At 40.9% G+C, this 12701-nt stretch overlaps 1 protein-coding gene across 2 annotated transcripts in view; it reads right to left on the minus strand.

Moving 5' to 3' along the window:
- DCAF1 (DDB1 and CUL4 associated factor 1) overlaps positions 1–12701 on the minus strand; it is a 49625-nt gene that overhangs the window by 18370 nt on the left and 18554 nt on the right. For both annotated transcript variants that reach the window (XM_082060200.1, XM_082060201.1), the window contains exons 10-21: positions 12492–12671; positions 11416–11625; positions 10454–10623; positions 9086–9210; positions 6747–8007; positions 5624–5822; positions 4851–4933; positions 3825–3909; positions 2197–2430; positions 1576–1669; positions 1104–1208; positions 141–214 (exon numbers count right to left, since the gene is read on the minus strand). In XM_082060200.1, coding sequence (XP_081916326.1) covers positions 141–214; positions 1104–1208; positions 1576–1669; positions 2197–2430; positions 3825–3909; positions 4851–4933; positions 5624–5822; positions 6747–8007; positions 9086–9210; positions 10454–10623; positions 11416–11625; positions 12492–12671 — 2820 coding nt within the window. The remainder of the gene's footprint in view (positions 1–140; positions 215–1103; positions 1209–1575; positions 1670–2196; positions 2431–3824; positions 3910–4850; positions 4934–5623; positions 5823–6746; positions 8008–9085; positions 9211–10453; positions 10624–11415; positions 11626–12491; positions 12672–12701) is intronic.

Consider the following 12701-nt stretch of genomic DNA (forward strand, 5'->3'; position numbering starts at 1 on the left):
CAAAACACCATCTCTGCTTAGGACATGAATTTAATAGTAGGAACTCCAGAATCATCAGTTCTGAGGTTTTAAAAAGAAACAAAAAGCATTGCACTCAAACCACAGCTATAGAGACAAGAGTTTATTCTTAGCTCCTTTACCTCAATGACGGCCAGGTAGCAGTCCTTGCTGTCTGTGCACAAGTCAAAGATATTCCGCTTTACATCTATTGTAGCTGGAAAACATGACAAAACAAACTTGGTGGTTAACTTACTGCTCGCTGAAAGAAAAGATCTAACAATATAGGTCTAAAAGCAGATGGTAAAATGTTGGGACAAGAAACAACAGCTGACATAAAAATGAAATGAACAGTTGTAACTCATTCAACCTGTAATAAAGAATAGAAATGTCAAAAACTATCATAAAAATAGATAGGTAAGTTTTTAACATGCTCTGCATAGCACCTCCCCCATTAGTAACACATTTATTGGCTTCTCTAAGCACAGTAAACAACAAATAATCTTCCAGGATAGGTGGCAAGCAGGGGACCGAGCTGTGTTTCCTTTCCATAGCAAAAGCCACATTTGTTTATGTCTGCAGCAGCAATTAGCTTAGCTCCAGGAGCTTTGCAGGCTGGAAGCCAAACTGACAGCATTTTGAATGGCCATCGTGGGAAAATGCTGTTAGAAAAAACAAAACAATGCATGGGGGGTGGGGGGAAGATTAAAAAAAAAAAAAAAAAAAGGAAAAATAAAAAAGGGAAAAAATAGGAAAAAAAAAAAAAAAAAAAAAGAAAAAGAAAGGCCCTTCCTGAAATGAGACCAATGCCATCCTGGCCAAATGACCTACTATCTCAGATTATGTCCTATTTAGAAAGAAGAAAGGAAAATAAACCCAGAACGGCAGAATGGTAGCAAGTAGGGCAGTCACACACTGAACTGGATATGATACTTGAACCTATTTCAGCATTAAACCCAATTCTTGTGCTTCAGTCAGAATGGGCTGTAGCAGAATTTGTTTTGTCACACATGCAAAGGGGAAGAAGAAGTGAATGTTACTAAACAGAACTTTCAACAAATCTTCAAACCTTCACATCAGGATATTTGCTCCTCTCTTACTCTTACCTATAGGTTTATAATCAGTTGCATTAAATGTCCTGAAAGAAGAGCCAAAAGGACTTCTCATTCTCTCCTCCAGAAGGTCATCTTCATCATCTGCCTGCAACATAGCTGATACAAGGAAAGATTACTCCACAAATGCACCTTCCATTCAGCACCACCATTAATCAACTTAAGATCAACTCTGACTCTGACATGAATTCTCTTTTTATTTAATAGCTTGGCAAGACCCATTTAATATCTACTCTTCCAGAGATGCCTTTATTAATACTGCAGATCACTGAAACTTAATACAGAGGACAAAACTATTTTCTCAAGCATCATCAGACCTGCCATTATATGCATTTTCTTCTTCAATAGGCTGATCTTTAATCTCACAAGTGAGTTGTGACATTGCTTACAATTTAATTGAACAAGCATCTACTTATCTCAAGCCAGAGGTGACCAAGGAGAATAATATAAGACTGAGAAATCCTACCTCCATACATAACTGTGCCAGTATAGTTGAAGACCACACGACACTGATCCAGTGCAGGTACTGTGTGTAACAAATGGAAAGTTCGGAGGTCCCACTGAAAAAAACACAGGCTAAGGAGCAACAAACAATTGAAAGTTTCCATATCCATTTCAATACAGTGGCAAACAATTTATTGCATTCAGGAAACCTCACTGCCACCCTCTTGCAAATATGACAGAACTAAGTTTGATTCCAGCACCAGAATCTCTTCCATGTGTTCAAAATGAAAAAGCTCTTACTCTAAATGCCACTCCCAGTCATGGGATGTTACTGCAGTAGCTTCAAGGTTGATCTTGGTAAGGGATGGGAAGAAAGCAGAGGTACCAGAGAGTATATTGGAAAATAAAATCTCGCTCTCTCTCTGGTTTAAGTATTTCCTCTAGGCCGTATCAGAGGCAGAATCTAGATTTAAATTACTGAGCTGCCAGAGTACCTACTTAATTCACAGATGAAAACCATTGTCACCATACATAACCTGGAACACAGCAGACCATTACCACAGCTTCTGCAAACAGCTACTTGTTTATCAATACAAATTCTTTAGGTTCCAGCACCTTGATTACCACAGTGGCCAAAGGATACAATTTCTGTGTTGACTATGACCTCTAGCCCATTGGGATGGAAAACACCACTGATGGTCATGTTGAATTTGTCAAACTTGTGGATGGCTTGTGCCGATCTGACATCCCAGAGGACACCATCATTTAGGACAAGGTCATCAGTGGGGTTAAAGGTGGCACAGTTCTTCTTATAGTTGTTGGCAAGATCTGGGTTAAACAGAGTCAATAGCTTGTTGCCAGTCTGAATATCATAGATCTTTTAGATTAAAAAGAAAAAGAAAGATTAGTCACAATTTGCAGTGTATCTGTGCCTAAGTCCACCCCATGTTCCCCTTCTAGATTGTTTCCAGAATCAGCCTGTTTCCCATTTTGCTTTTTCATTTCAAGTGGGAGCATTCCAAAGATAACCCTTCCTGCCAGTCCTTTAATAGTTTTTCACAGCTGGAACCAAGTCTCAAAACACATTTGGGTCAGTATTTCACTCACTGCAGGTTCACTGATATATTTCAATACGATCAGGATTAGTTCCAAAGAAACTAACCCCACTATGAAAAGTGGGCTGGGAAGCTGCAGTCACAAGGTACCACTTAGCCAGAAACTGGTTTAGAAATGGAACTGCTTTGAGAGCAGATGGTATTGGCAAACAGAAAAACTCCAAAGCGCACAGTGAGGGAAAAAAACAGAAAACTAGTTACAATTCCTGGTATTTACACAGAAAAGCAACTTTCTGAGCTTTGGCCCAACTAACTATTGCAAGATAAAAAGGGCTTTAACTAGTACAAAGGGTTTATGACCATTGTCTCAGATAATTCTGATCTGTAGCATCCCTCAGAGCACAGCTCTTGTTCAAACTTAGAGGGAAAAAATTCTCCAGAATTGGAAAACAAATCAGTTTATCAGACAAACACAATACACAAACTGAGCTGACTTCCAGATAAATCCAAGTTAAAAACTGGGCAGGAATAGTTTACTTAAACAAATCAAGATCAATAAGTAAGATCATAACTAATTTGAATACGTTGTGTTTCACAACAACTTTAATGCAAATATTGTTTCAAAACAGACACTGACTATAACGAATGAAAATTAGCACTGAGAAGAAGCAGAAGCACTCTGAAGCCTGTGTCTGTCAAATTTGCAGGTATTCATACAAAACACTCCAACAGCATTCTCTAAAAATATATTGCAAAAACTAAATTAGCCAATAGCAAGCTGCAAATTTGGGCAGGCAAAAGTGGGACACTTTAACAGCACATTTCCCACAGCTGTTGACTAAGCTACTGTTTAAAGGGAAACTTTTACTATTACTGAAAAATAAGTCAGAGGAGTCAACTTCAGAAACAACAACAAAAAAAGACCTGCACAATTTCTCTCAAATTAACAAAACCAAAGCAGATTCTACAATTGCCCAGAACACTAACCAGAGGGAACACATTGCACATTACTTTTGCTACAGTTGCTTCAAAATGGTCAAGTTTATACCCTTAGACACAGGGAAAAAGCTTTTTGATGCTTTCAAGGCTTTCCTCCAAAGCCTCTTAGCTCAACAGTTACACAGAGCATCAAAGAACCCAGAGCTGTTAATAAACGCTCTGTGAATAATTATATTCTTGTCACAGCTTCACAACCATGACCTTTACTGGTACTTACATGGGCAATGTCTCCTTTTGTGCCAATGACCCTATCCTGAGAGTGCTTGCTGAACTCCACATACTGGTCATCAGGGAAGGAATGCCTGGAGACAGAGTCAGTGAAGAAGTCAAGGAAATGCAGATTCAAACTGCCTGTGTGAAACAAACGCCACCCCAACACCTCCAGCACATTTTACAGAGCAGACAATTAAAAATGTAGAAAAGACTTTCCTTCACCATTGACCATGGCATGGTACAATGCCAAATGCTCCACTGGCATTTACAGGACAGTATCTATTACAGACAGAGCCTTTACAGCAGAGCAGTGAAAAAAACAGAAGCAGCAAATTCACAGACTTGTCATTAACAGGGTTGGCCATAAACATGTTATAACACTGCTTAGAGGAGTAAGGAGTGAATGGTGTCATGAACATCCCAACACACATGCAGGCCTGAGGCACATTAAACTTTTAATCTGAAGAATACCCTCTGGCTGACCTAAGACAGGTCACACCAAAACTGTTGCTTACAATTAAGGTAGACAACAGTCAAACCTTTTAAAAATGAAGAGCCTTCCACCTGTTTTTTATGAGAGGGAACAATTGTAAATACTGAAGTAAGTCAACTTTAAATAGCTTTAACCAGGTCTGATATAGCTTGTATCCAGGTCTAAAAATTTCACCATGCAAATCACCACGCTAGTAAAATTCTGTAACTGGCTTACAGAGAGATTGTCAAGATAATATACAAACAGGAGAAGAAAAACACAAACATATTTCCTTGCCTTTAGGGACAACAGTGATTTTACTGATCTATCTTGCATTAAACAGGACTTAATGTAGTCAGAATTTAGCAAAGCTGTCTGTACCAAATAGAATAGGGAAGATACTAAATATCAGAAAAGGAGCACATTTTATTTTTTCACAAGAGACACTGAGAGCTGTGCTGTACTGTTCTTTCACAGAGTTTGTTCTTAATGTTTCTGCCTATACTGAATGGTTCTTTGACTGCAACATACCCCACAGGGGGATCAGAGTATACCTACTTCATATCAAAGACAGACTTCATTCCCCACAACGCAGACAGAGGTTGGCTCCACGTAGCAGATGTCAGCAATAAAGATCCATCCTGTATTTCCAGATGGGAGTGGAAGGGGAGGAAGGGAAAAGAATAACACAGAAAACAGAGGTTATCCTTTTACCTGTACACTTTATCTTACACTTATAACACGAATTCAGAAACTAAAGCAGACTTTGTGCTTACTAAACTACTCCTACGGGGATGAAGTCTAGGTATCTAATACTGTGTATAATATAAAGAGCCTTTGGTAGACAAACATTAGAGATAAGAATGGGAACGATCTAAAATAACAGCAGGTAAAATCAGTATAATCTATGCCTGAACTGTGATGCCCTGTGAGTGAAGTTCATTCTGCTTATAAATCAGTTAACTTTTATTTCTTCCTCGAATCATCCCCCAAAAGATTTTTTTCTCCAATAAAGGGAGATCATATAAACTCCAGTATCTTATCTCATATTTATCTTAAATATATAGTCAGTGTAAGCATTTTTCCACTTCCAGCATACATAATCATTACCTATGAAGGCACACAGCAATTGTGCATCTTCTGTATTATCTTGGGAAGAAAAAAATAATTGTAGAACTCACAGAGAGGGAGTATGTAAGTACAACAGGTACTTTAACGACAGGCATTGCAGGGCAGCCAGTTGGTACATTTTAGATTTACATATCCAGATAGACCAAAAACATACAAGGGCTGTGAGACCTAAAACTCAGAACAAGTCTTTGATTACTTACCCGGGATGGCTCAAGGTGCGTGATGGCAGAGTTATGGCAGTTGTAACTGGCCTCTTCCTGTCCACTGAATACATTATAGAGTTTCAACTGCCCTGTGCAAGTACCCAGCATTAAGAATCGTTCTCTTGCAGAAAACGCACAACAGGTAAAGCCACTCTCATCCTCATTTGCTTCCCTGAACACAGAAATTGGACGGAACCTAGAGAAGGTAGAAATACAAGTGTCACCCAAAAGAGAAAAGAAATGCAAAACTGAAATGCTGCATGATGGTATTAAATCCAGTCCCTAAAAATCATGTAGGTACAAGTTTTAAGCTTTCTTCTAGGACAAGCTAAGTGTCAGTTGTAAGACTAGGACTCAAGTGAGTACATTGCAACATTTCAGGGTTTGTTGTGCATTGTTACATACTTCTGTCAAAGCACATCATTAAGTTGAAGTACTTGGAAACTATCTTCAAAGTTGGATTGATGGAAAACCTGTAACGCCATCACCCAGATAGGTACAGACAACTAGCAAAAAAAAAAAATCTAACAGTTCTGAAATACTCAGCACAAGAAGGCATGGCACATCAGCCAAATAACGTCTTGGCATCATGATTTCCCAAGGTGAAACTGGTTTCACTGTGAATCTGCTTTTATCTATGCATCACCTTTATTTTTATAAACTTTATATCATCTTCCAATTTAGCCTCCGCAAAGAAAGGCCACATAAAAAGGCCAGCAACTTGCAGTGCTACAGATTCAGCTGCAAGAGCAAAATATGGATTCTGCTGTCTTGCATCTGTCAGCCAAGCAACCTCCAGGCTATGCTACACTGTTGTGTAAACCTGGCATTACATACTTACCTTCCAAAGCAGAACAAAGAGCTACGAGCTTCATTAGTCTATGTTGTTAACGAATTACAGTGATACTAAAAATAAAGTGTGCTTTATGTACTAAGGACAACAGAAACAGAACAACTTCTAAAAACATCTTTCAAGGCTCTCCCACTTGTCACTGTTGAATTAAAACACTTTTTTTCTCCAAGGATACTCCACTGTGGGACTGCACAGCCTGAATCCAGGTGAGGCTTGTTGGCACAGGGTAAATCCTGAGAGGGATCAAGAAACATTTTTCTTCCTTACCTGCTAAATATAAGGTGTCTATCAAAGCAGCCACCATCCACCCCTCCGTACTTCGGAAAAGCTGCCCTGCGGGTCAGCCGTGAGGTAAAGTTAGTTGGCGCTTGGCGCCTTTGTTTTGGCTCAGGACACTGGTGGGGAGTAAAGAGAGAGAAAGGGGGACAGGTGGCAACAGGGTTCTTGCAGCGGGCATGCTGCTCCCTAAGGTACTCTGTGATTATACTGTCCAGCGTGGGTGGGGAGGGAAGGTGTCTGTCCAGCTGCTTTTTGATAGCTGGGCTCTGGCTGTAGGCGCCATGGTCCGATTTTTGTCGCAACACTCTGATTTTTCTGCCGTTGCAGGGGGATGGCCGCTCCCGGACAAAGCTAATCCTGCCAATCAGAGGAGAGTTGCTGGCATAGGAAGGGCCTGGAAGGGCAAGTGGACCTTGGGATGCAGACGGTCTTGCCTGAGCATGGACAGAGGTGGCAGTGGAACCTACAGAAGTGTGGCTACTCAAACGGGCTGAGATGCCATTAGCTATGCGAGGAGTGCGAGGCAGGGTCACAGGAGAGGCAGCAGCTGCAACAGGGGTGAAGGCAGACGAATGAGATGCTGCAGTCATGGGTAGGTCAGCCTCTTTAGTAAGGATAGATGCAGTTTCTCCTAGGCCCTTAGAGATGAGATGGTTCCGAATCAAGAGCAGCAGCTCCTTCTCAGGAAACGTGATCCTTGACTGGGCCACCACATCCGCCTTCTGCAACCGTGCCAGGGAGACGTCTGTGCCAATCAGCAATGGCTTTCCCGAGACACGCTCTATCAGCTCAGCAGCATATTTGCAGAACTTCACATGCTCGCTGCGCTTGTCCTGAAGCACTGGCTCTTTCATCAGCTGCTGAATTTGGCAGCTGCTGAAGAGGGGGAGCTTGCTGATAATCTGCCGGACAGTACTGCTGCGTGAGAGCCCCACCAAGGCTTTGCAGGCTAATGCTCGGATCTGATCTGCATCTGTGATTGGCATCTTTATAGACAGCAACGACAGCAGCACTTTGATGCCATTGTTGGACTGTACCACATTCCACATCTTAGCTAATGTGTGCTCACTGCTCTTGGGGGCCTGAGGAAGCTTTCGCCGAGGAGTTCCAGAGATGAATTTGCCAATACTGGAGATCCGATTATCTGGGCCACATACACAATTGATGATGATCTGAAGGGCTGATTTCTGAATTTCTGCATCATGGATGAAAAACTCACCCTCAGCAACTCCAAGGATGATACTAATACCTAGTGAGGGAAATAAATAGTTTCTTTAGTATGCTAAAACATATCTTACACAGTTTGTCAGACAAGTAAGGGAGTCTTCAACAAATTTCAGGAAAATAGGTAATTCTCTTCATTGTGGGAATTTCTGAAGTTCTGCAAACTACTGTAAGATGTATCCTTCTACCTCCCCTGCAAAATGTCATCCTACACTGATGCTCCTCCACTTCATCAGTCAGTCTTTCAGAGAAGGTGATCAGGCATGGCCTGGAAACACAAAATCTGAGATACCCGGCACAGAGAAAGATGTACAGGCATGCTTCTTATTCTTCCTGCAGAAAGCAGCTCTCTTGTATGAATACTAACAAAGTGGAAATAGAGGAAGGAAGGGGACTGTGATATGAAGGGAAAAAAGTAAATCATATCATTGGCTTGCAAAAGGAATCAGGCAAAAATGCAACTCTGGGTTTGTTTTGTTCCCCCGCAGTGTTCCTGTTACTTTCCTGTCCGCTTCAGAAGATCAAAACCTTCACTCAAAGAACTGATGTTTTGTCTAAAGAAAGCTTTTCTGCAAAAGAAATTGTGTTTTGCCTATATCTAGAATCCTGCCCACCTTTTTTTTTTTCTTAAGAAAAAAAAAATGTCACACCCCATTTAATGCATAAGCCTTAGATGTGATCCAGGCACATTTCATTCATTTACATACTGAATTTGCAGGTAGCCAGTGAGAGCATAACTCAAATAAATATCAAGAATTGTTCCTCTTCCGTAGTCTAAAATGCCATATTGCCAGGAGACTTGAATTTCTGAGAAGTTGAGGGAACCTAATAGTTCGATTGCAGAAGTAGATTTGCCTCTATCTGTATTTAATGAGCTCTTGAAAACAAAAACCATGACTTCAAAGCTGTAATCCAACCACAGTGCTAATCATGACACAATTTTAACCAGTCTACTCTCCCACTTATTTGCATCCCTGACAATAACTCTGAACACATTAATTATTTTTAACCCTTGTCTCAGTGTAGGTGAGAAACAGCCAGCTGAAAAAACACATAGCAGAAGACAATAAGTGTGTAAGTCATCAGGACGATATTCAGCTTACCCACAGTGGAAACAGTAGAGCCAGCTTCATCTAACACATCCACAGGTTCTGCCAGCTGCAACTGGATTTTAGGAACCACAGTCAGGATGGCTAGTACATCCAAAGCATATCGTACTGTGTCATTCCTGGAAGACAACAACAGAAAAACTTCTTAGAGGTATACATACAGAGTTGTTCCAATAACATAAAATAGTATTCATTCTGCTCCAACAAATACGAGTAAAACAATCACATCTGATGTATTTGATGGTGCCTTTTGATTTTAGAATGTTCCATTCTTGAAGGGCTGGTCTCTACAGAAGGCAGAGCTCTCGTGTACACTGTTGCCCACAGCCTGTCAACATTTATCCAACCTGCCCACAGGCTCCTAAAAGCACTGTAAGTTTGTATTTATAAAAGTAAGTATGTAAAGCCTTATCCACAAAAGCATTCGAAATTAAGCTTCTCAATCTAATGCAACTCTATGTCTTAGTTGAAAAACACTGCTGTCTAAAATACCCTCACCAGTCAACTAGAAAGGAAGTTTTTCTGAAGTGAAAGGAACTGTTTAGCAGTAAAACAAACAATTGTGATAGGGAAAAAGGCATCAACTTAGGCAGCAGTTTAAGAGAGACACAGGTATGTAGAAGATGAAAAGGGCTATTAAGCAAGAGGTGGAAGAGCAGAACAATGGAAGTAAAGGTGACAAGGTCTGTAAGCCTGCATGGAAAGGTAGGAGTTAACCCAGGTAGCAACTAGAAAACAGCTGCAGAGAATAAGAAACAGGAGAACCGAAACTACCCTGGAGAGTGCAATCTGAGAGAGAGGGAGGGGGACTGCAGAAGCAAAACAGATCTCAAAGGCTTTCAAGTTAAGTTAGACAAGGAGCTCCTGCAGGCAGCGCAGGTAAGAAGGAGGGAGTCCTGATGACAAGTATACAGCTGATGACAACTAGTTATAGCAGTGACTCACCAGCGAACATATCTCTAGAGAGGATTACAGCTTCACTGGGGAGCAGACAGTCATTAGGATAAACAGAGGCTGGAACTTTACACCCATCCTCCTTCTGAACTGGGCACAGGATCCTAACAGTATTCTACCAGAGCTTGCTGGCAGCTTCCATTCTTTTCTAACAGTAAGGATGCTGCAGATTTTTTCAGGGTAGGAAAGTGGGGGGAAGAGGTGCCCTAGAAAGATAACAGAATATCATGGTGCCCCTACAGCTTGTCTGCAGCCAAAATAAGGGAGAAACATAAAAGTGGTATTGTAAGGTGAGCCCCTCTACTAACGTGATGTGTAATAGCTGGTGCTGTATCACTGAGGGACAATGTCCTGCCCAAGCATTACAACTTACTGCACAAAAATACAGCACTACAGCAAACAGCTCACCTTGCGTAGTACGTCTTCCAGTTGCATGCAATTGAAATGAGCTGAAGCATGAGCTGGACACAAGACAATTTGAGAAAAACCTCTGCTGGCTCCCAGTAGAGCTGTGCGGGACCATACTCAATCAGGAACTCCATCATCTCTACAATCTGCTCATGAGTATATGAACAGGCCTGCAGGAAAGTGAGTTGAGAGTATTACAAAGAGATCATAAGCATTACAAACTTGCATATCTAGTCTGCTACTGCTAGGATTTAACTGAAAACTGCATCCACAAAGATTAGACCACCACTGTTTCCTGCAGATTTTTACTTTCTGTTTCATTCCCCAACTACAAAAGAATACAGGACCTTTCACTATAATATACAACAAGCTTAAGGATAATATCCTTTAAGTTTCTTTGCAGTCTTAAAAGGCTTAGGACAATTTAAGAAGAAATAAGTTACATGAAATTAAAATTCTACTCTGCTTTTAAGCAACTAATGTAGTGGTTACTAGACCATCATTCAAAATAAATTTAGGCTAAAGTATTAAAAAAGTCTGCAAATAATATTCCATTACAGTTTCTAAGTTCTGACTACAAAACATGCTAAAGAACAAAGGAAATTCCTAACAAGCCTGCCTTTCAAATTTTTTTTAGTTACACCAGAAGGCAACAGCTTATACATATTTCTTTAGCTACTGAAAATAAGTGATTTTTGCAGAAGCAGAAACACCTTTATGTAGATAAGCAGGAATGTTAATCAAATGTAGTTCACATGAACCTCAAAGGTTCTTCCATATTTTTCTATCACAGTGTCATTTCACAAGGCAGGAATAAAGCACAAATAAAAAAACCCTACCCCTACAAATTGCACACTGCTTAGTTATTCCACTGGCTCCCAAGGACATCCACAAATTTGTGCAGCTTAGATTTGCTTGAAAAATATAATGACCATGTTAAAAGCTTGTAACAGGCTGCTCACCTTGTAGGGGGGCTGCGGATGGACCAGAATGCCACCTTCAGTGCGCTGGAGTGACTGCTTCACCTGTTCAAGTTTGATAGCAAGGTGAGCCTCAAAGTATCTACGCAGGGCCATGCAGGTGTGTTTCCCTGTCTGGCGACTGGCAAAGATCTCATCATCACTCAAGAGGGCTCCTTGGTCTTCCAGATTCAAGATCTCAAGTGTGCTTATCTTCAGAAACAAGTTGGGTAGGAAAAAAAAAACTTCCATCAGATCACTCTTGAGGAAGAAAAAGCACTTGCAATTCTCAGCTCCACTTGTACTAAACTCAAACTTACTTTGCTACACGACATACAAGCACACTCTCTGAGAGCTAACGAAAGCTGTCTGAACAGAAAAGGCTATTTGCATGGATAAATAGTTAAATCTAAAAAGAACCATTCCCCCTCCTTCACTCTCCATGAAGAAACAAATCTAGAAGGTACACCAATGTAGATCTGGAGGCAATGCTGTACCTAATACTATTACACATTATAATACACAAAGTGTGCTTAAACCCTGCAGTGCCGATGTCCCTGAGTCAGTACCAACCCAAGCTATTAGGACTGCACAGCAATACAGTGCAGACATAACAGCTTCCATACATAAATAATATATTCTGTGTTTATAAGGTACTGTGGTTACCACAGCACAAACACAGCTGTATCTCTCCTGCAACGAGGTTGGATTGATCTGCATCCAGAAGGGTGCACGGCAATACCACACATGGTATGTGGAATGGTGAGACGCATCTGAACTACCACTAAGTCACCACTGTTTGAATACATACTGCTTAACCCAGTAGTTGCATCAAAAAGCTCTCAAAGGGTAGCAAGTCTTTGGACAATAATTATAATAACAACAACAGGAACAACAATAATGGGATCCCCATGAAAGTTGCTTAGAAAACTCAGCCTGCCTCTTCCTTTATTGGGAACTGAGGAGGAAAAAACCCAAGCAAAACCAAACAAAAGAAGACTGCTCTCCCCCTTTGCAATGTAAAGGGTACAAAACATGACACTAAGACCCTGTTCACCACATAAAACTACAAGCTTTACCAGGTTAACCAGACGTCGAAGGCCATCATGCCTGTCAAAGAGCTCCAGTACAGCACGGAAGGAAAAGCAAATGGAGAAGAACATGGTAGCGTGGCAGCATCCTGAGGCATGGGAGCACTCCATCAGCCATAAGGTGTAGTTTACTACATCTGAAAGCACATTATGGGGGTGCATGCACACCTGGAAAGTAAAAGAACATTCTTGAGAAGG

The sequence above is a fragment of the Streptopelia decaocto genome, assembly GCF_964273445.1.
Source record: "Streptopelia decaocto genome assembly, chromosome: 8".
In the NCBI taxonomy this organism is placed as follows: Eukaryota; Metazoa; Chordata; class Aves; order Columbiformes; family Columbidae; genus Streptopelia; species Streptopelia decaocto.